Here is a 23,066-nt window from a genome sequence, read left to right as displayed (position 1 = left end):
CTACCGACGTTACTATGTTTAGCTAAGGGAATGATTTTTTAGAAGTTTGGTTGAAGAAAATTAAATCTAAGGGAAGTTAAGTCTTAAGAAAATATTAATAAAAGGATATCAGTATGCAACACATTAATCGTCAGGGATTCGATAAGTCACTGGTGTATAATTTAAGTACCAAATATCTTTCAGTAGAAAATACTTATTTAAAAAGGCTTTATCTCACACTCTCGTGATTGTTGATTTGGACTATACCTTTAAGTCAGAATGTACGCTCTCGTTGTCCCATTTGAAGTTAAAAATACTTTTTGAAAATAAATAATTTCTAATTGCTTTTAAAGTGCTCTCGCTGTTTTTAAAATCAATGCCTAGTTTTTACTATCCAGTTCGACCCTCACGCTCTCGCGATTGTCGGTTCTCACCTTAGTTAATTTCTCACTCTCGTGGCAAAATCGTATTAAATAGCTTCTCACTCTTGTGACAAAGTTAATTAAATTTAAATTAAAAACCACAGCCAAAAATATTGTTTGAGGAAAGAAGTTTTACACCGATTATTATTAAATCACGTCTAATTAAATTGTTACATACCGATACCGGTAGTTTAGTTGGACATGTTAAACAATGCAAACACAGACGAACATAAACAGATCAACAATAAAGCAAACATGATTATAATAATAATAAATCAATAACAATTCTAATTGAATGAAAACCTGGAAATTGGATTAATAGAATATGCCGAATCTTGAAGTACTTGAGCAGTCCTCCACAGGTCGGTAGGATTCTGCTTCTTCGAAGTAATTGCTTAGAATAAATTAAATAAATTGTAGTAGGTCCCCAATGTAGGAAACTACTACTTTGGCTAAATGAAAGGCGGAAAGGAAAAAGGGAAAATCAAAGCTCTGAACGGTAAAAGAAAATAATGTTGCTGAAGTAAAATAAAAGACAAAACAAAATTGCTGTGGAAAAAATGCAGAGAGAAAAAAAGGTCTTCAAAGTTGGCTTCCGAGAGAAAAATTAAGCGTCCCCATAGGTTTTAAACTTCTATCCTTTTATATCTCCCATTAGGTCTTGGCAGTTGAGAGAAATAAGGATGACTTGGTTGAGTGAGGAATTCACGGGAAAGTGGCTGAGGAACGAGAAGTAAGGGCCTGGTGGATCACTTCTGTTGACAAATTCAAAGCGCTGATTTTGGCCGCATGATGTTCGTGATGGGCCTGTGACGGTCGTGACAGGCTTTGTAACGGTCGTCACATGCACATAATTTGTATTCTCTGCTTTTCTGTTGTTTTCTCTTTTGTTTCTTCTTCTTTTCCTTCCTTTTCTATACTTTACTCATTTAAGCATGGGAATTGAAATACCTGCAAAAATAACTCGAACACTTGCGAAATAATCGGAATATAAATGAAAGTGGTACGATTTTTGAGTGTAAATCAAGGCAAATATACGATGTATTTTCGCGTTATCAGACTCCCCTAAACTTGAATCTTTGCTTGTCCTCAAGCAAATAAAATTTGAAAACACTAGTTAAACGCGAATACATAACACATTTCCAATTCGTACGTGGTTGTTAGGTACTTCGTTAAGATGACAGATACTCAAGTAAAACACTAAAGATACAGTGACGACACATGCAATAAGCATTAACGTAGAACTCTCCTTTGATACAAACCAGTTCGAATCATGCTATTATAGCTCAACCTAATGCTTCGCGTTCCTATTTCACCCGGTTTCATTCTAGTGTAATCACATTAAGCCCTTTGCCTTCACACGCACTTAGTGAAGTAGCCAGTTAGTGACTTTGATCCTTTTTTTTGCACGGGGTCTGGTACACTAGTGTGGTACCCCTTTATATATCCCATTTGAAGGTTGTGGGGGATCGAACCGTAGTTCGCCCTACCGAGTCTAGTACCAGGTACCTTTGAACCAACCAGCCGGGTTTTTCTGTTCCTTTCTTTTGTACATCTTGCAATCGTTTGTATGGTGTATTTTTCAATTTCTCGATAGCAAAAGTATGAAGGATCTTCTTAATTCGTAGGCATCAATCACTTATATTCATCGGCTCTTCATATGGTTTGTGTTTAAGACGGTGCTGACTGCTAGTATAAACTACTAGGGGTTAATCTAGAATGGAGACTTTAGGTATCAGTATAATGGGTATTCAAACTGATCTCGTAGAAGTGAGAGATCTAAGGTGTCAGGACGGTATCAATCTTGTTAGATTTTTCTCAGTTTCCTAACAGAACCTCTATAAGGCAACCTATATACTCGTAGGGTATGCATTTAACTTAAAAACAAAAAATTTGTTATGGCAAATTAGATATAAATGAATGAACGATTAGATAAAGACAAAAAAAAATTGTTATGGCTAAAAATAGAAACAAGTAAAGGAAAGACAGGGATTTCCTCCCACATTTAAACAAAGCATTATCCTCAATGTGACAATATAAAGAATGAAAAGGGAAGAAACATGAAGATCACTACTCGTCGTCAAGACGTTGGACTTTGCACGCTCTAACTCTTGCTCGTGCACGCTCACTTCTACCATGCTGGGTAGGATCCAACCCCACATGCTGAGTGTACTCTTGGATGGCATCAACGCGATGTGTCAGGGCACTCATCTCTTCGGAAAGTTCCGACATTCCCTGGTCGTGCCAGTTTGCATAGTCATGATGATCCCTCTGTATCTGCTGGATCGTTTGCATCATTTCTGTCTGGCGCTCCTCCATCCTCTGTTTGTGTCCAACATCTCAGCGTAGATGTCTTCCATGGTGGCGGCTCGTCGCTCATTTCTTCGCTGGCCCCGGGAAGATATCTCTACAGCATACTCAGGAGGTGGTTGTGGCATTTCTCGGTCAAGTTCCTCTTTGACTTCATCTGCTCCATTATTAGGATCTCCTTCATTGGGCTCAAGAGCGTTCAGATCAAAAATCCAATTTGCCATATTCTGCGGATCTGTACGGTTCCTGTTGGGCATAATGACGCTTCGAACTATCTTGTTCCTAACCACAGGATGGTACTTCTCGTCGTCTCTGGCCTTGATGAGGTGTGAGGAATGGCAGTAGTCGATGTTGAGGAACTCGGCTGGCAAGGCAGGTAAGTCGGCGAGCCTATCCGCCAGATTCAGGCCTAATGTTATGGAGGTGATGATTCCTCCAAAACAGAATGCCGTGTTGCCTCTCATGCATATAACCTGTATGTTGGCCAATAGGAATGGGGTGGCATTGAACGTCACAAGGGTGAACACGCAGTGAAGAAAGAAGAGCTCCTTAGAGCTTACCTTATGATTGTTGACTCTTCCGAAAACTGTGTGCCCTAAGACTCGGTGGAAATATCTTATAGTTGGGTTGTGGATGTATGTCGCGTTAAGCGCATCTCATCTTGTGACGTTCATGTTAGTAAGGCTATGCCACACTCCAAATTCTATTTCTTACCATCCGTCATGGATACAGTAGTGAACTCCCTCTCCATGTCGGAAGCCAAGCATTCGTGCTATTTGAGTTTGGTTCAGGGAATACTCGGTACCGAACATTCTAAATGTGGCAACTCCGGTGTGAAACTGAGTTGCACCAGGAGGGGTAATGTAGGAGAATGAACTCAGGAATTCCAAGGTCAGTGCCTCATAAGTTGGTTGCGGGTTGATGTAAAGCTGCGTCAAACTAGAGTTGTTCAACATCCATTCTACGCCATCTGAAAGTCTCAGCTCCGTCAGACAGTCGTTATCAATATACCTCGTAGCTTGGACTGAGCGTTGATAGAACCTGAGGTAGTTGTCTCTCTGTCGCTCGTCGACTTCTCCTTCTTTGAATACGATATTTGAGAGGTCGGGAGCATCTCTCTATTGACGGGCCATTTAGTGTGCGAATTTGAAAATATAGGTTTTGATGGGAGAGATGGATTTTGTGAGTTATAAGGTACTCACATATTTCTCGCTTAAAAGGATGTGAAGAAAGGGTTAATGGAGAAAAGAGTGGTATGAGTGGGATGGTTAAGGAAAGTAGAATGATTAGATGAGGAAGAAAAAAGGAAGTGCGCATGTTTTTATAGGCGCGCCTTCTAGATCCGTGACGATCGTCACAGGAATGTTATGGTCGTCACACGTAACGGTCTTGCGTAACGGTCATCTGCAACGGTCGTGTGTAATGGTCATGTACTTAATGGGCGTGGCGTATCTGTGACGGGCGTCACGCCTCTGTGACGGGCGTAACACTGCATGTGATGCTCGTCACATGCAACAGTCACAACTTTTGCAATCACGCCTTTACTTCATCCTTGACTACAGTACTTAAGATTGGGTTGATCCTTCTCTGGTGTTCTCTAGAGGTTTTACAATCTTCCTCTAGAATAATACAATGCATACAGATAGAAGGACTTATTCCTTTTAGGTCAGCGATGTTGGATATTTTCTTAAGACATCTAGTAACTTTTCAGTCAAACTTTTAATTATCCTCGATTTCCATGGCCACTTATTAATCCATCTCTCATATCCGTCACCTTTTCTTCTTTTTCTTCTGCGAGGTAGTTTATCCTTCTGAACTTGTGGTGGTGGTTCTGGCTCTATCCTGAGAGCTACCTTTTCACGCTTAGGTTCAATTTTTGCATCCACCACCTCAAAGTCTGGTCTTCCCCTTTTAATACTAATGAGTTCCCTAGTTTCATGGTCTTCTAATTTTCTCTTCTTGTTCAGGGTCTCAAATAAAGGTGCATTGGTGTGGATACTTTCCGATAGCTCTTCATATCTTTCGGATTTGGGGTCTACTTTGACTTCCACAGACCTTCGTGGGAAAGGAATTGGTGATTTATAGGGAGGATGAACAACACATAGTTCTTCCTTCTCTACCTCTTTGACAACCTCCCTCTTGGGTGGTGCCGGTGGTTCTTTCTCAATCTCTACTCTTTTCTCACCTGAACCCTCCTCATTATCACTCTCCTTAGGATTTTCGGTAAATTTTTCACTGGTGATTGTTACAACATCCGCATGTTTCTCTGGGAATGGTCCTAGAGATGTCTGCGCAAGCAGGGAGATTTGAGTCTCAAATGCCTCATTGTGAGTGACGAGGGACTCGACCACAGTGTTCAGTTGCATAAGGGTTTCATTGGTATAGAGACTTTGTTTTCTAAATTCTTCATTCTGAAGAGTTTGTGTAGCCATAAAGCGTTCCATCATAGATTCTATCCTAGAGTGAGTTTGCGTCTCAATGAAATCCTCCATTAATATTTCCAGGTTGGATTTATAGGAATCTTGTGATTCCTCAAAATACTGGGAGTGATAATCGTATAGCAAATTTGGGTGATACATAGTAATAGAGAAAAGAGTGTCTTAGTCTATACTGGGCAACGAAAGAATCACATTATTTGACTAAATCAGTCCCCGGAAACGGCGCCAAAAACTTGATACGTCTCCTGACTGTATATAGAATATAGTATATCAGGTACTTGACTGCAAATGCACAATCTAGTCGTTTTAGTTTTAAAAGATATCGAACCCACAAGGACCGATGGTCAAACTAATGCTACCGACGTTACTATGTTTAGCTAAGGGAATGATTTTTTAGAAGTTTGGTTGAAGAAAATTAAATCTAAGGGAAGTTATTAATAGAAGGATATCAGTATGCAACGCATTAATCGTCAGGGATTCGATAAGTCACCGGTGTATAATTTAAGTACCAAATATCTTTCAGTAGAAAATACTTATTTAAAAGGCTTTATCTCACACTCTCGTGATTGTTGATTTGGACTATACCTTTAAGTAAGAATGTACGCTCTCGCTATCCCATTTGAAGTTAAAAATACTTTTTGAAAATAAATAAGTTCTAATTGCTTTTAAAGTGCTCTCACTGTTTTTAAAATCAATGCCTAGTTTTTACTATCCAGTTCGACCCTCACGCTCTCGCGATTGTCGGTTCTCATCTTAGTTAATTTCCCACTCTCGTGGCAAAATCGTATTAAATAGCTTCTCACTCTTGTGACAAAGTTAATTAAATTTAAATTAAAAACCACAGCCAAAAATATTGTTTAAGGAAAGAAGTTTTACACTGATTATTATTAAATCACGTCTAATTAAATTGTTACATACCGATACCGGTAGTTTAGCCGGGCATGTTAAACAATGCAAACACAGACGAACATAAACAGATCAACAAAGCAAACATGATTATAATAATAATAAAGCAATAACAATTGTAATTGAATGAAAACCTGGAAATTGGATTAATAGAATATGTTAAATCTTGAAGTACTTGAGCAGTCCTCCACAGGTCGGTAGGATTCTGCTTCTTCGAAGTAATTGCTTAGACTAAATTAAATAAATTGTAGTAGGTCCCTAGTGTAGGAAACTACTACTTTGGCTAAATGAAAGGCGGAAAGGAAAAAGGGAAAATCAAAGCTCTGAACGGTAAAAGAAAATAATGTTGCTGAAGAAAAATAAAAGACAAAACAGAATTGCTGTGGAAAAAATGCAGAGAAAAAAAAGTCTTCAAAGCTGGCTTCCGAGAGAAAAATTAAGCGTCCCCGTAGGTTTCCAACTTCCATCCTTTTATATCCCCCATTAGGTATTGGCAGTTGAGAGAAATAAGGATGAGTTGGTTGAGTGAGGAATCCACGGGAAAGTGGCTGAGGAACGAGAAGTAAGGGCCTGGTGGATCACTTTTGTTGACAGTTTCAAAGCGTTGATTTTGGCTGTGTGACGTTCGTGATGGGTCTGTGATGGTCGTGACAGGATGGGCGTGACGGTCGTGACAAGCTTTGTGACGGTCGTCACATGCACATAATTTGTATTCTCTGCTTTTCTGTTGTTTTCTCTTCTGTTTCTTCTTATTTTCCTTCCTTTTCTATACTTTGCTCATTTAAGCATGGGAATTGAAATACCTGCAAAAATAACTCGAACACTTGCGGAATAATCGGAATATAAATGAAAGTGGTACGATTTTTGAGTGTAAATCAAGGCAAATATACGATGTATTTTCGCGTTATCAATTACTATTGTTTATCTCTTATCTATTCTTCCAAGGACCAAACATAAAACTTTGGTCCTCTCCGCAAAAAGTGTGGTAAAACGGGTATGCCCAACAAGGCATACCCGTTTTATCACCCTACCCAACAAGGCATGCCCGTTTTATCACCCTACCCAACAAGTGATATCAGAGTCATGGTTAGGCTTAGTATTGATCAAGGCTAGTGATGTAAGTGACTCACAATTGTGAGAGAAATTGTCGAAATTCAAGTGTAAGTGATTAAGTCTCACATCGATTAGAAGTGGAGAAAATATTAGATATATAAGAGAGGTGATTCATACTCTCAATAATTAAGATCTTTGGTGGATATTATATCCTGAATTTTTAGTCTATTGATATTTTCGACATTCTCAAACTCTCCATCAATAAATACCCTCGCGCACTCGTAATGGGATTCTAATTAATCAAAATTTGGTATTTAATGCAACATAATTAAAAAGAAAGATTGGTAACCTATCCAATTTCAGACCCAATAAGCATTACTAGCATTTTCCATAAACTACATGATTGGAAACTGCATATTACACCTATTTATTAGAATAGTGTGATAATGTTCTTCTACATAAGGCAAGTTTTTTAATCTTTCTTTTTTTCGTATAAATTGTTGTGCTGAACTTAGATTAACAATAACCTAATTAGCACAATAAAACAACTCATAGAGTTGCAACAAACCTTGAACATACATAAAAAGTACTCTTTACATGAAATCTTTCAATAAACATGGTAAGTTTGCACTTTTCATTAAATGGAAAACAAAACAATTTTGTTAATATGCATTCTCAACCATTCAATCTTTGATGTCACATTATTTCAATTAATTAATGCACCCATCAAATAAAATAATTGTCATTAATTTTATTTTTAGAAAAACATAATTTGTCCTTGTCCTTAGGTAAGCTAAGTTTTTGCACTTAAGTCGTAAGCAATACTGTAGTATTCTTTTTTTAATTATATTTTGAAAAAACCAAGTGTGATTAAGACTTACTAACAACATTTATGTATTGACTTACAAGTTTTAATTATGATTTATCATCTTAATCTAAATTTTAATATATAATCACAAATTCATAACTCCTTGTCGATATATGTCTACTCTCATAAAAGGATTTATTTGTGAATTTTTCTATGATGATGTGATGTTCACCGTATGTGTTATATTTGTAACCTTCTTCTCTGTAATGAGTTTGAATATTCCTTATCCTCATTTTCCATTGAACACAAGCCAAAAGTAGTTGAACATAAATAACAAGTTTCAACATGAAAATGTTAGGTTTACATGGTACCCCTAGTAAAACTACACATTGATTTATTCCATGGTAGAGTACAAAAATGGGTATAAATAACAGAAACTATGAAGAGGTGACTGAATACCTATCTACGTGGTAATTGAAAGATCTTTCAGCTGCTGCGGATCTACTTCGGATGGTGACCTTGTGAGGGCACACTGCGCAGTAGTTGTTTTGGGGAAAGCAATGACATCCCTGATAGAACTAGCACCGGCCAGCAACATAACCAATCTGTCCAAACCAAAAGCTATGCCTCCTGCATTTGTTTCATTTATAATAACAATCATCAGCTACTCAGCATATTGAGAAACAATTGGTGCACCGCGTGTTTACATACTAGTGTTCGAATAAAGATACGGCAACTAAATTGCAACTTAATATTAGATGTTACTTTTATTGAATGCTTCCAGTTTAGTGACAATGGATAGGTAATTTTCATCATTTCTACATATATATATTCTGTTTCTACATATATATGCTTCCAGTTTACTTCCAGTTTAGTGCCAAATGAGACAACATTCGCCACCAATAAAATTATAAAATTGTGGAACTATTTTCTGTTTCTGGAACTCTGATCTCAACATAAGTTTGCTTTATATTAAATGTTTGATGTCTTATTCATAAACATACTTGTTGCTATAAAACATTTTAGAAGATTTACAAATATACATACCATGTGGCGGAGCCCCCATGTCAAGTGCTTCAAGAAGATAGCCAAACTTTGCTTCAGCCTGAAAATAAGTTATAATGCATGATTCAGATCAGTCAGAGCCCTATTTCCAGAATGGGAGTATAACAGATTTTATAAGAAAAAACAAGCCAAAACTGTGTTTTACATTAGCATACTTGTCACAAAATGAAATGTATGAATATATATATATACAATTAAACTCGTGAAACACTGCAATGCCAGAAAACCAAATGGAGCACAATAAGCCAATAAACAAAACATGATTCTAGTCGGAATTTTTACAGCCAACATCGGCTGGTTTATTAAATATGAAAAGAGAGAAACTAAATGAAAAAGATAAATAAGGCTAGGAATGGAATCGCAATTACTAGCCTGCTCCATAGAGATGCCTACAATCTCCAAAACCTTTTGTTGTATGTCGCGTTTATAAATTCTCAAACTTCCCCCACCAATCTGACAGAATATAATATTTTAGTTATTTATGCAGACATCAGTCGTAAAATTGTCAATCTCAGAGCTTAAAGAGAGGAAAGTAATCCAAACTAAATCTCAACTACCTCCACTCCATTGTAAACCATGTCATATGCCAACGCACGAGCAGTAGCAAGGTCGTTCATGTCTTCAGGATTTGGTGCGGTGAAAGGATGATGAAGAGCCTGCACTAGCCCGTAATTAAGAATAATGAAAAGAATAATAACAAATATAACAAGATTAACTGTAATGACAATCATTAAATTTTCAACCCAGACATGTTATTATATATTGAGAAATACATTGTTAGATGAGATATTAAAAGAAAAAACAGACCTCAAGCCTCTGCTCCGAATCATTCCACTCAAACATTGGAAAGTCGGTAATCCACAAAATTGAATGTCTGTCCTAAAATTCAAACAAAAATAACCAGATAGTGTAAGTGAAATGAATAATCAAGATACATAGCATTTATTTTCCTTTAAAAAGCAAATACCAACTTACATGTTCGATTAAACCTAATTCATGTGCCACATAAACTCTAAGACGATCTAGAGTTTTATTTACAAATGCATGATGACCAACTGCAAATAAAATCAGATCATTCGGTCCAGCAGAGCATCGCCTTAATAAATCATCTTTAGTTGCAGGATCCATACTTGATACTAAAGCAGAAATTCCCTCAATATCCCCTAAAACCAAAGGTTTATACAATAAACAATGGAATACAAACATGTCTCAAAATATCATATACTTAAGTATTGATAGTGAATTCCCTATTTACCATTCTCCGTGATCTTGAGAAAAGGTAAACCCTTTGCACCAGATTTGAATGCTTCATTGTAAATATCACCTTTCTTAAGAGTTGAGTTTGAATACTTTTTTGCACCATTAGGTACACACAACACTTTTATAATTCCTCCACTCTCCAAGGAATCAGAGAAAACCTTGAAGGAAGACCCTGAGAAAATGTCAGATACCTGCAGACAATGAGAAGTTATACCTCAGCAAGATGAAGCAAGTATAGGTAAGTTACTGCAATACGAAACTAAAACACAAGGTAACAGTGATGTCCAACACAGGACTGCAGCAAGCTATATCAAATGAAAAAATGTGAGCACATAATAGATGACCAAAGCAACTACCATATGCTAGAAACCATAAAAGTACCAAGAGGAGGTGAAATAAAGAGCATTACATCTTTTAATTCGAGATCAAATCTGGTATCTGGCCGGTCCGAACCATATCTATTCATTGCTTCAGCATAAGTAAGCCTAGGGAAAGGATTTGGTAATTCCACACCCTTAATTTCAAGAAAAACCTGCAATAAACAATTCCTATTTTTACACCAAGCAACGAGTCTGAGATAAACAAATTCATAATAATCATACAATACTTGTTCCCCTCCTACAAAATAGCTTTAAAATACATTATTTAATTTTTTTAATTCTCTTTATATAAAAACAAACACATCCACAAAAGATCTTTATTAAACAGATTTACCAACATTAACAGTTTCCCATTTCAACATTTGTCTTTTCTTGAAATAAGCGAGATTACAAAAATCCGTGTTTCTTTAGTTATCCTTTATAATTTCTCAACCAATATCAATACCTGCTTTAACACCTTATTCTTCCATTCCAAAAAAATCATCTAATATATGTCTTCATTATTACTTCGAAAAAATTAATTTATTGATAACATGAATTTAGTTAACCTGTTAAAGAAGTGTGATTATAGATGATATAAACTAACCTTTCTGATCAACTCTTCATTAAGAGTCAACATATCCTCTAAAGGAGTAAAAGCCATTTCCATATCTAGTTGTGTGAACTCCGGTTGTCTATCAGCTCTTAAATCTTCGTCTCGAAAACATCTGGCAAAAAGTAAATTGCATTTTATCCAAAAACAAACATGGTAACTTGCATCAAATATTTTTAATTGTAAATCACACAAAGCAAATGCACATTTTCCAGAAAAAGGGGAAGCATTTTAGAAATCCTCCATAACATAAGCCAAGATACCATTAGACAATAAAAAGAATATCATACCTTGCTACTTGATAATATTTATCAAAACCAGCAACCATTAGCATTTGTTTGAATAGCTGAGGGCTTTGAGGCAATGCGTAGAATGTTCCTGGCTTCATAATTTATGAGATAATGAATCAACAAAACATGACATAAATTACATATCTCGCAAAAAAAAAATAGAAAAAAATATCACATTGCTTTATATCTTAGCAATGCTCCACTCATCAAAGATGCTATCCCGATAAAATAAATCTATTCAGTGGCATAACACAGATAACTCACTTATGGGAAATTACTAGTTTTTTCAGTCATTTTTACAGTCAAAACATAACACATAAATATCAAAGGACGATGTTTTCTGTGCTTAAGTATAAGGAAAAGGGTCAATGATGTGTCTACTGACGTGCATGCACAATGGAAACCTGCATAAGCTTTACATTAATGCCATTGAGGTATAGGTAATAGCTTTGGAAGTTGGGATCATAAATCCTATCAAATCCAAATTTCAAAATTGCAATATCTAATTGAACGGTGAAAGAACAATTAATTGATCTGATTATGCAAAAGATAAATTTATATTGCTTGATTGAACAATTGACGAGACCAATATTTTCCAAGTATGTTGTATTGACTTATTTACTTTATTGTAAGTAAAAGCCATACTAAACAAAGAGAAAGAAAGACTAACAAAATATATTAGAGAAATATAATAAAATTAGAATCTCATGCAATAGGTGAATAAATCTTAATACCTGGACTCTTGATGGAACTAAATAATCTCGGGCACCTTCTGGTGTGGATCTCGACAGTATTGGAGTTTCAATCTACCTTGTGAACAAAAAAAAGGTAAAGATCAACACAGGACACCAACTACCAAAGTACGGTGTGCAAGAGACTCGGTAACTCAAGGGAAGGGATGAACCTAATGGACAGTACCTCCACAAAACCATGTATGTCTTCTAGATGTCTTCGTATGAGTTTAACCACTTTATGCCGCAGCAATATGTTAAAATTCATTTGCTGCCTTCTTAGATCAAGACATCGATACCTGCAAATTAGTAATTGTAAGCAATATTTCTCTCATATGCTTACATAACATAAAAATGAATATACATTATGATGGAACCTGTGAATTCATAATGGAAAATCTGTTTGTATCGAGAATGAAAATGGAGCAAAGCTCACTTACAGTGATGAAAGAAAAGATAAACTGGAGCTCAAGAACTCCTAAACAGATCTAGGCTCCTAACCAGAGAATACTTTCTCCAACCTGAATACTAACAACTTTTCTGAATGAGCCTCCCAGTCTCACCACTTTAACCCTATAAACCCTTGCACGTCCTAACCAACTGCCACGCCACATCAGTAGCTCTTTTCCTAACTCTTCCATTCAGCTTGGTTATTGGGCTTAGGCCCAATGCCAGTGTCCTATCACTACTGTCCGCTAGAAAAATAGCCTTGTCCCCAAGGCTAAGATAAGGACACTCATGTGTTGAATACTTCTTGTCACTTACAGTTGGTGGCATGACCATAGCATGAACAACTTGCAAGAGATTAAATGAAATTAGGCAAGTAGTGGCCGGCAAACAACCGAAGTATTTAACTGTTGAAGAACCCCCTCATGTGTTGTAACAGTTGCAAATCATGTCCATGCCCCAGGACCAGGATCCCACGATTAGAAGCCAGACGAGGCAACTTCAAACGATCAGCTCATCCACATGGTTTTACTCCCATTGCAATTGGGAAGAAAGAAGCATGCAGTGAATTTTTTCTATGTTTAGAGAGGCCACTACTTCAGTAACCACAGCTTGAGCATAGAGAAATGCAAGTGCATTTGACGCATTCAATATATCCATGGGCATCTCTTCTATGATATCAAGAAGCATGATAAATCATGAACTGCATCCTTTGTTGGGAAAAAATTTATATGAATAACAGATAGTGTTGGTGCTATTTCTTTCCCTCTGTTCTTGCTGTCCATAGTAAGAGTTATGAGCTTTTTCAAACAGATTGGTTTATACTCAATTGTACCTGTGTCTTCAAGATGTTGGATGAGCTCAAGTATGTTATCAAAGAAAATATTCATACCTTGACAAAGCATCCGTCAAAGGTTCATACTCATGTCTACATCCTGCTTTATTAACTAGAATCACATCTAAACTCTTATAAGAGGCCTTTAGAAATGCTTCCTTTGCCACAACAGTAGGATCTTTGGCATAACCTTTCTTTAATATAGATCTTTGAAATCTATTTGCATGTTTCCATTATTGTTTAATGGCCCCTGATTGAACAGCATCACAAGCAGTTATCATGACTTTATTATTGTGTTGTTTGAGCCAGCAATCAATCTTAGCTCCTTGGTAGCATGGATATCCTTGAATGTGTCAACAGAATGATTAGGAAGGAAAATAAAAACAAACCTTTCTTCCATTGCAACATGAACTTTTATGAGCATCATCATAACTGAAGCCAACTTTTTGCCTCTAAAACTTGTAACCATAGCTTCGCATATTTTCTCATCTATTTCCTCAGCTTTAATGCGGGCCCAACTCATTAATTCCTGAATTAGCTTTAGCTGGCACCTTTGCAAACCCCACTCTGTTTGGTCTTGGACCCAAATGTTAATCTCAACTTGGGAAAGCTTCAGCGGCTCTGCTCTGTTCCAAGTCTTAATTTTTTTCCTCAACAAATTAGAATAACTTGCACCCAGTCCATTATATCTAATGTCAGACCTGTGATGTAGAAGAGTACCAATCTGCCCCTATTTTCTTTGGAAACTTCCCAAATGCAACAGCATCAAAACATACCAGATTGGCATGCAAAAAAAGATGGCTCATCAGAGATGGAGTTGTTCCCTGCTGCAAGAAGGTTGGTCGGGTATAAGCCTCTGCCTGCAACCTGGTGTTCGGTGGTTCTTGCTCTGAAGGATGTGGGTTGCGAACCGCATGGGTGGCAAAGGGGCTCGCCGTGATAATGCAGTCACAGGTCGACCGACGTCCCGTGGTTTTGACGAAGGTCGCATGGTGTCCAATAGACGCCCAAAATGGCTCTCAATCTATGTAGCACCGACCCCTCTGAAAAAGGTGTTTGTGTCCGTGTCGGACACCTGCACCGACACTTGTGATTACGTTTAATTTATTCATTTTTTCAAATTATTAACGGTGTTGCCGTGTCAGTATCGGAGTCGTGTTCGGGGTGTCCATGCTTCATAGCTCTCAATAGTTGTGGTCATGGTTGTCAAAATCGAGATCTCGATAAAGATCGTTAGGGTATAGAAAAAGCGTGAATCGTAGGATCGTAAGATCCCAACAAATAGACAAATATATAGAAATAACTAGGAAAAATAACCTTAACAAAAAATTCTCATTAACTTAATCATCAATAGCAAATACTCGATCCAAAAAAATCATAATTTCCTCGGACATAATATTCTCAATGGGAACTAAAACATAATTGTAAGCATGGTTGTCAGGATCTCGCTCTAACTCCTGAAATCTTACGATCTTGCGCTCCGGCATTTGACTACCGATTTAAGTGTCACAAAGATCTTGTATTTGGCTAGAGCGTTGAACTCTTAGAGAAAGATCTTAAATTGTGAGATCTTGCGATCCCAACGATCCATTTTTTGTTGACCTGCTTCACACGTGTTTTGACTCAATCATTAAACAATTGGATTTGACCCATAAATTAATCTGGTAATTAAGCCTAATGGATGTGCACATATATTTTAGGGTTTTGGGACTGACAATGTTTCAAATGAGTTGTTAAGAATTGCAAAATAAGGATTGTGAAAGTTGCGCGACAAACAAAAGTCATTGTAACTCTGAAAATTTTGTATCTATTAATCAAACAATGAATAAATTTCTAACCTTCGTCTATCATTTATATATATTCAAATCATCATATTATGTCCGAGGAAATTATGTTTTTTTGGATCGAGTATTTCCTATTGATGATTAAGTTAATGAGAATTTTTTGTTAAGGTTATTTTTCCTAGTTATTTCTATATATTTGTCTATTTGTTGGGATCTTACGATCCGTGTTACGATCCTACGATTCACGCTTTTTCTATACCCTAACGATCTTTATCGAGATCCCGATTTTGACAACCATGATTATAAGGAAGGAAGAGTATTGCAGGGCAGGAATAAAAAAGATGAGAAGAATAGAAGGATGATTTGAATATATAAAAAGGATAGATGAAGGTTAGAAATTTATTCATTGTTTGATTAATCGATACAAAATTCTCAGAGTTTCAATGACTTTTGTTTGTCGCGCAACTTTCGCAATCCTTATTTTGCAATTCTTAACAACTCATTTGAAACATTGTCAGTCCCAAAATCCTAAAATATTTGTGCACATCCATTAGGCTTAATTACCTGATTAATTTATGGGTCAAATCCAATTGTTTAATGGTTGGGTCAAAACATGTGTGAAACAGATCAAAACAAAAAATGGATCGTTGGGATCGCAAGATCTCACAATATAAGATCTTTCTCTAAGAGTTCAACGCTCTAGCCAAATACAAGATCTTTGTGACACTTAAATCGATAGTCAAATGCCGGAGCGCAAGATCGTAAGATTTCAGGAGTTAAAGCGAGATCCCAACAACCATGGTTGTGGTTGGTTCTTTCGATTGTATATAGCATAGTTCGATCTTTGAACATGAAGTCCAATGGTGACTCATTCATTATCGTCCCTAAATCCCTGTGAAAGATATTTGGTTCTAGTTAATGGACGCCGCAACGGGTAGACCGGTGACGGGCAATTCTGACTCACTAGGAGTCATCACAGGTTGGATGAAGTCCGGCGGCTCACATGGAGGTAGCAAATTATATGATCTACACGCAATTTCCCTCTCCAGCGTGACTGGTTTAATCCCTTCATCCAGCTTCGTCGGGTTCACCACCAATACTTCTGCTCTCATCTGTTGCATTTGGCTCGCGACCTATGTCTTTTCCGATGTCATTAATGCGCCGCATGTGTGGAACGGAATTACTTCTTTTCTCACGATACCTGTTCCGAGAGTTTGAGTGTCAAAATTGTTTCCCTCTGGATCTACTTCTTCTTCATTGTCAACTTGGATTAGAAAATCAAATTGTCAGTGTACGACGATGAATGACCACCTTCCAAAGAAGGTCCATCCAACATTTTTGTGAACTCTGTTATTATGATTTGATGGCATTCCTCCATAGTTTGATGCCAAGAATCCTCCACATTTGTAAGCCGCACATTCAATCGTTTGATCATTGTCGCAACATCTCCGGATCTTCACTAGCTCCTTTCAATAATCCAGCAGGTCGGACCATGCATGGAACCCGTGAATTCATAATGAAATATCTGTTTGTATTGAGTATGAGAATGAGGCAAAACTCACTTACTATTGTGAGCAACATCCTAACCAAAGAATACTTTCTCCTAACTGAATGCTAACAACTTTTCTGAATGAGCCTCTCACTCTCACCTCCTTCTCCCTATAAATCCTTGCACATCCTAATAAACTGCCACATCAGCATCTCTTTTCCTAACTCTTCTATTCAGCTTGGTTATTGGCCTTAGGCCCAAAACCAGTGGCCTATCATATTATGAAAAATTATGACAGCCCACATACAAAATTCTCTCTTTTCCATCAAAATTGAAGATAAGTCTGAAATGACATTTACTAAATAAATAACTTCATAACAAATAAACACAGACAACAGCATTAATAGGAAAAATCTAAATACAATGAGATTATGACCTCCGTGAGAAACTGACCAATATAAAACATATATATAGATATAAGCAATTACAAGTACCATGCAACTATCGATGGCTACTACCTCAAACGGATTTCCTCTTTAAGAGAATCTTTTGCATCATCTGATGTAGTAACTAAGAATGGTAACTTTGAATTCACAGAATTCAACACGTGAACCTCATTTGCAGCAACCTGCAACACAAGGATGAATATGAAATTTTGATACACGAAGAAAACAGTAAATAAACTTAACACTTCAAACTACAAAAATCATATCTTCAGAACCAGGACACCATTGAGTTAAGTATAAAGCATATTTCTTCAGGCAACAAAATTAAAACATCGGAGATCATTATGATGAAAGTTGATCCATGTAGCCGACTCCACTTAGTGGGATAAGGCTTAGTTGTTGTTGTGGTGGGGATCAGACAACCAAAATGAGGCGAATCTAATAGCAAATAAATCATACTAAATTATAATCTTATAATGTCTCTAGTCAAGTTTTCCCGTCAAAACATCAATGGATAATAAAACAATAATTTTAAAAATATATATATCTCATCCATACGCTCTTTGATACATCATTACCAATGACACGCTTTCTCTTTGCTTTTTTACTATATAAAGGTGCATTTTCCATGCCACATCATATGTATAGAGAAGCTATGTGATTTCCTTTGTTTCCATCTATTGGCATGTGTACAAGGCAGATTCCTACTTTAATGATTTGTTATACTAATTCACACACCCCAGTGTTATCCATGGCGGAAAGCCAAAATATGCCATAACCACCATAAAGCATAATGGTGCCGCCATCCTTCACAAATTGACCCAGCATTTGTCCAAAAAAAACGCCACCGCCATGGCCGATATTTGACAACACTAACACACCCTCAATTTAAAGTTGGACTCTATCCTAAACCTTTTCTACGTAAATGCGACATAAAAAATATGATTTACCTTTTCTCTTTGGAAATCTGACACAGATGTCAATAGAGTATGGAACCATAGTTTATGATACATTTAACACAACAGCATGATAATACATGCTGACTAATTGATATTGAGGTTTATATCAGTTGCAAAAGTGAGATTCTGCTTCAAGTAATATTCTTTCTGATTACTTATCATGTTTATTAATAGATATAGTAAGCAAACATACTTAGTCCATCTTTGCTCATACTCAGAGTTGTACGTTGTTGATTTTTTCTTTTTGAAGAGCTTTGAAAGTGTGTTTGATTGTAGTCCAGATTTTTTACATAAAAAGAATGATCAAAACTTACTATTGAGTTAGTTACACACTATAATCTACATTGCAACCAACCCTTAATTTCCCATCTATAAGAGAATTATTTGATGGATCACTTTAACAAAAGAAAGCACAAGCATGGTACAACAAGTACAACAACTCAACAGTCAGATCATATAAAAGATAGTCACACAAGTTTATCAGCTTAATCTATTGATATAGGCAATGCAACTGTTGGCAACCACATACTTTCATTTCTAATGTCACAAACGGTATGTCTCATTCACCTTTATTGGTCCATATCATTATTTTGAGAAAAATAAAATGTATATCAGTAAATTTTCTATTTTAATTTAATTTATTTAGTTAAAAATGGTTCGGAAACAGTTCATATAATTACGCAAATACAAGCCATATATATGGAACCCACTCTAATACGACATAAGCATCGTAACTAAAATTAATAGCTTAATCCTCCTTTTTGCTCATGATTTTGATGTTCAGCCCAATATTTCAAATCTCTGCATTAAGGACTACTTTAGTGTTTAGGTAGCTACCATGTCCATGAATATGAAGATGTACGTGTAATGAAATATGATATACTCCCAACTTGGTCGTGCATATCTTAGTGCTTCTTATTAAACATTACTTATTTGGAAGTTGAATCAAGATATTCGAAGGCCACTATTGATATATTCAAACTATGAACAATGAATCTAAATGTTAATCTACAAGCATTATCATGCTCCTACACTTTCTTCTCATTAATGAAACATATACCTCGATGAAGCCTGTTTTCATCTTCTTGTTGATTGATTCATTCGGACGTGACCTGACGACACCTTCAATGGAAACGACATACTCCAATCTGAGATCATTGATAACAGAATGTGCAAGTGGAAAATCATCCGGAAGTGTTGTAACCTGAATTTCAAGCTTAATTAGAATATACACCATGTTGAATTATAAACAAAAGTAGTCAACACAGGATGATAAAATGGAATCTAATGTAACAAACAATAATCTGAAAAAGTGAGTAAATTAAAGTAATTACAAGTATTAGTGTCGGTTTTGAACTAACACGGGTAAGACACAATAGCATATAAGCAGCAATGGGAGTACCTGAACAATCCCGGTATGGTCTCTAAGATTAAGAAAAGTGAGTCCACCGTGGACTCTATGAAGTGCAACCCAACCACAAAGCTGAACCTTTTTACCAACATCATTCAAAGACAATTCGCCACAAAAATGAGTCCTTGTAACCCATTGAAGCGATTCATTGAAGGGTAAAAGCGGTGGTGGTGGTTTAGCATTGGAAGTGAGTGTTTCAGAGGCAGAAGGAAGTGGTTGAATCGAAGCTGAAAGAGAAGAAACGGTTCTGGTAGTTGAAACTAACGTTGGAATTGTAGTGGAAACCCTAGAAAGAAAGAAAAAGGATGGTCTAGGTCGAAGAACCATCAATGGCATTGCTTTTAGGAATAGAGACATGTTGAGTGAAAGATTGAAGCTTGATGTAAAGGAAAGGGATTGAAAAAAAGGAGAATTCAGAAATTAGAAGAATTGAAGAGAAGACATTGAGAAGATGAGAACACAACGCGACGGTGATTAGGAGGAGATAACGGATGAGTAGAGTGATGCTTAATCCTAAACCATTTTTAAAAATAAAAACTGAACTTCTGAACTGGTTTAAATCCGGTTTTTGTTAAAAACCAGATGTCACGCGGTTTAGCTTTAAAATCCAGTTTTTTTTCTTCGATTGAGGATTATAATATATATATCTATACAGCTTCGGATAAAAGAAAATAATTGAAAACAAATTGGCCAAATTATACTGTATACCGGAGGCGTTGAAAATAATAATTTTGTTTATAATAGTGATTAAAATTTTATTTTATTTTTCTGACCGAGGGAGTATCTCTTAAAAGCATAAATTGAGAGTTATATATATATATATATATATATATATATATATATATATATATATATATATATATATATATATATATATATATATATATATATATATATATATATATATATATATATATATAAATTTATTAATTTTATAAAAAAATTATAATTAACGATTTTATTACTTTTCTTTCAACACAAACTTTTTATTTTATAAATTATTTATCATGAGTTATAGTACAACTTAGCATGATCCTTAAAATAAAAAATATAAAAAAATCTAAATTGATACCGATATTTTCATTTTTTCTTAATATTTATTTCCACCCCTTTACTTCATTAATTATTTTGAATATGATTTGTCTATATTAGGAATGACAAACAAATATGTCTATCTCATAAAAACTTCAAAAAAAAAATGTGATATATTATAATCAATCCTGATTACATAATACTATCAAAATAATGAATTACAAATGATAATAATATTTATAATCTCTAATATAAATACTATTATATTTGTTGGTGCATAAGGTTAAAGATGAAGAGAGGAGCGGGAGAAAATAGATCTAACTAACTTTTTAGAGATAAACTTTATTCACACATTATGTTTTTTAAATTATGTTACATGTTTGTTTGGTTTATATACACAAACAATAATATCACGTAAGCTAAATTGTTAACCTAAGCTAATTGAGCAGTTCACCTTCTAAAATTTAAAATCAACTACAACTTAGAAGCTAAACACCGCTTCTAGAACAGCAACCTCATAAGCTTTTATTTCTGAGTCAGAACATTACTTCTGAATATGAATTACTTTTAACATCATCCCTTAATTCATATTTAGATAATTAAATTCTACAACACCAACTTCATTCCTCAGATGGATAAATTGTTCAGTTTTCACAGCTTTAGTCAACATATCTATAAGTTGCTTCTGAGTATTACAGTGTATAACTTCTAGCACTTCATTATGAATTTGATTCTTCCAAAAATAAAACTTTGTGTCAATATGCTTGCTTCTCCCATGCAACACTGGATTCTTGGCATGGCTTATGTCAGATTTGTTGTCAATCATCAGCTCCACCGGCTTGTTCACTTTAATCTTCAGATCCTGCAACAAATTCATAAGACAGATAGCTTGACACGCAGACAAAGCACCTGCAATGTACTCAACTTCACGGGTTGACTATAAAACCACTTGTTGCTTCTTGGTGCACCACGAGATAGGACATCCCAGATACTTTAAGAAATATCCTGAAGTACTTCTTCTTTCAACTCTGTCTCCACACCAATTAGAATTTGAATAGCACATCAGTTCTGATTCAGACTTAACACCAAAAGGGAATAACACTACATACTTCATAGTCCCTTTAATGTACCTCATAATCTTGACAACAGTTTGGTAATGTGACTACTTTGGCTTATTCACAAACCAACTCACCTTCCAACTGCATAACAGATGACAGGTCTGGTGTTACAGAAATACCTCAATGAGTCAACCAACTGTTTAAAAGGTGTAGCATCTACATCATCAGAATCCAACTTGTGATTCATTTTAGCAGGTATGATTGCAGTCTTGCAATTTGTCAGCTCAAATCTCTTCAGAAGTTCAAGTTCATACTTCAACTGATGCAAAACTATACACTTCTCAGAGTATAAAATATCCATCCATAGAAAATATATCATATTTCCCATATCAGTCATCTCAAACTCATTCACCAGCACCTTCTTGAACTCATTATCTCATATGAACAGCTTTCTGTCAATAATATCTCATCTACATAGAGACACACCAGAATCATATTCCCTTCAGAAGTATGCTAAACATAAACGCCATAATCCATATCACACTTTCTGAATCCTTTGAGCTTAAAAATGAATCAATTTTCATATTCCAAACTCTAGGAGCTTGTTTCAGTCCATGCAACGCTTTATGTAACCTGTACACCATCCATTCCTGATTATTTTTCATAAATCCAGGAGGTTGTGACAGATATACCTCTTCTTATAATGGATCATTCAAAAATGCATATTTCTCATCCAGATACATCATAGGCCAATTTCTATTTGCAACTATATCAATCACCAATCTAATCGTTTCATGTCTAGTAGCAGGCACAAACACTTCAAAGTAATCTAATTCAGGTTTTTGTAGAAATCCTCTTGCTACTAACCTTGCTTTATGTTTTCCAATTGATCCATCTGGCTTTATTTTCACCTTGAAAACCCATATGACATTGATGGTTTTCTTCTCCTTTTGAAGCTCAGTCAACTCCCGACTTTTGTTTCTTTCTATAGCCTCAAGTTCCTCTTTCATGGCCTTTAGCCACACTTTCTTCTTGAGTGCTTATTCAACACTAACTGGTTCAGAGTCTACTAGCATGGCACACTGAATGACTTCTCCCTCAAAGTCTACTTCAATATCTTGTAACATGTCAAACTCTGCAAATATCCTTGGTATTTATCTGATTCTTTATGGCCTATGAACTTGTTTAGAATCTTCTTCAGATGCTGAAACAATATCAGATGATTGACCACCTCTAGAAGTTAGATCACCTTCAGAAGCTCTATCTTCATAAGTTTGACCTCCTCTAGAGTCTTGACCACCAGATTATGGATCATGATTAGAATCTGGATCAAAATCAAATTCACCTTCAGAGTCAGACTCGTCTTCAGAG

General features: G+C 35.9%; 1 protein-coding gene across 1 annotated transcript; it reads right to left on the bottom strand.

The window, feature by feature from the left end:
* Nucleotides 1–8,183: 8,183 nt before the first annotated feature.
* On the bottom strand, nt 8,184–20,133 carry LOC127100840 (aspartate--tRNA ligase, chloroplastic/mitochondrial). Its single transcript, XM_051038129.1, has 15 exons — nt 19,597–20,133; nt 19,255–19,398; nt 17,308–17,417; nt 12,422–12,533; nt 12,238–12,309; nt 11,504–11,595; nt 11,208–11,328; nt 10,651–10,773; nt 10,237–10,432; nt 9,957–10,144; nt 9,789–9,860; nt 9,539–9,637; nt 9,354–9,434; nt 8,964–9,021; nt 8,184–8,546 (listed from the first exon to the last, which is right to left on the bottom strand). Exons 1-15 carry the CDS (start codon nt 19,960–19,962, stop codon nt 8,380–8,382), a joined length of 2,001 nt encoding a protein of 666 aa, XP_050894086.1. The 5' UTR covers nt 19,963–20,133; the 3' UTR covers nt 8,184–8,379.
* Nucleotides 20,134–23,066: the final 2,933 nt, after the last annotated feature.

Source organism: Lathyrus oleraceus, chromosome 7, assembly GCF_024323335.1.
Source record: "Lathyrus oleraceus cultivar Zhongwan6 chromosome 7, CAAS_Psat_ZW6_1.0, whole genome shotgun sequence".
Classification (NCBI taxonomy): Eukaryota; Viridiplantae; Streptophyta; class Magnoliopsida; order Fabales; family Fabaceae; genus Lathyrus; species Lathyrus oleraceus.
The sequence above is the reverse complement of the archived record's forward strand: the minus strand, read 5'-3'. Positions and strand labels throughout refer to the sequence as shown.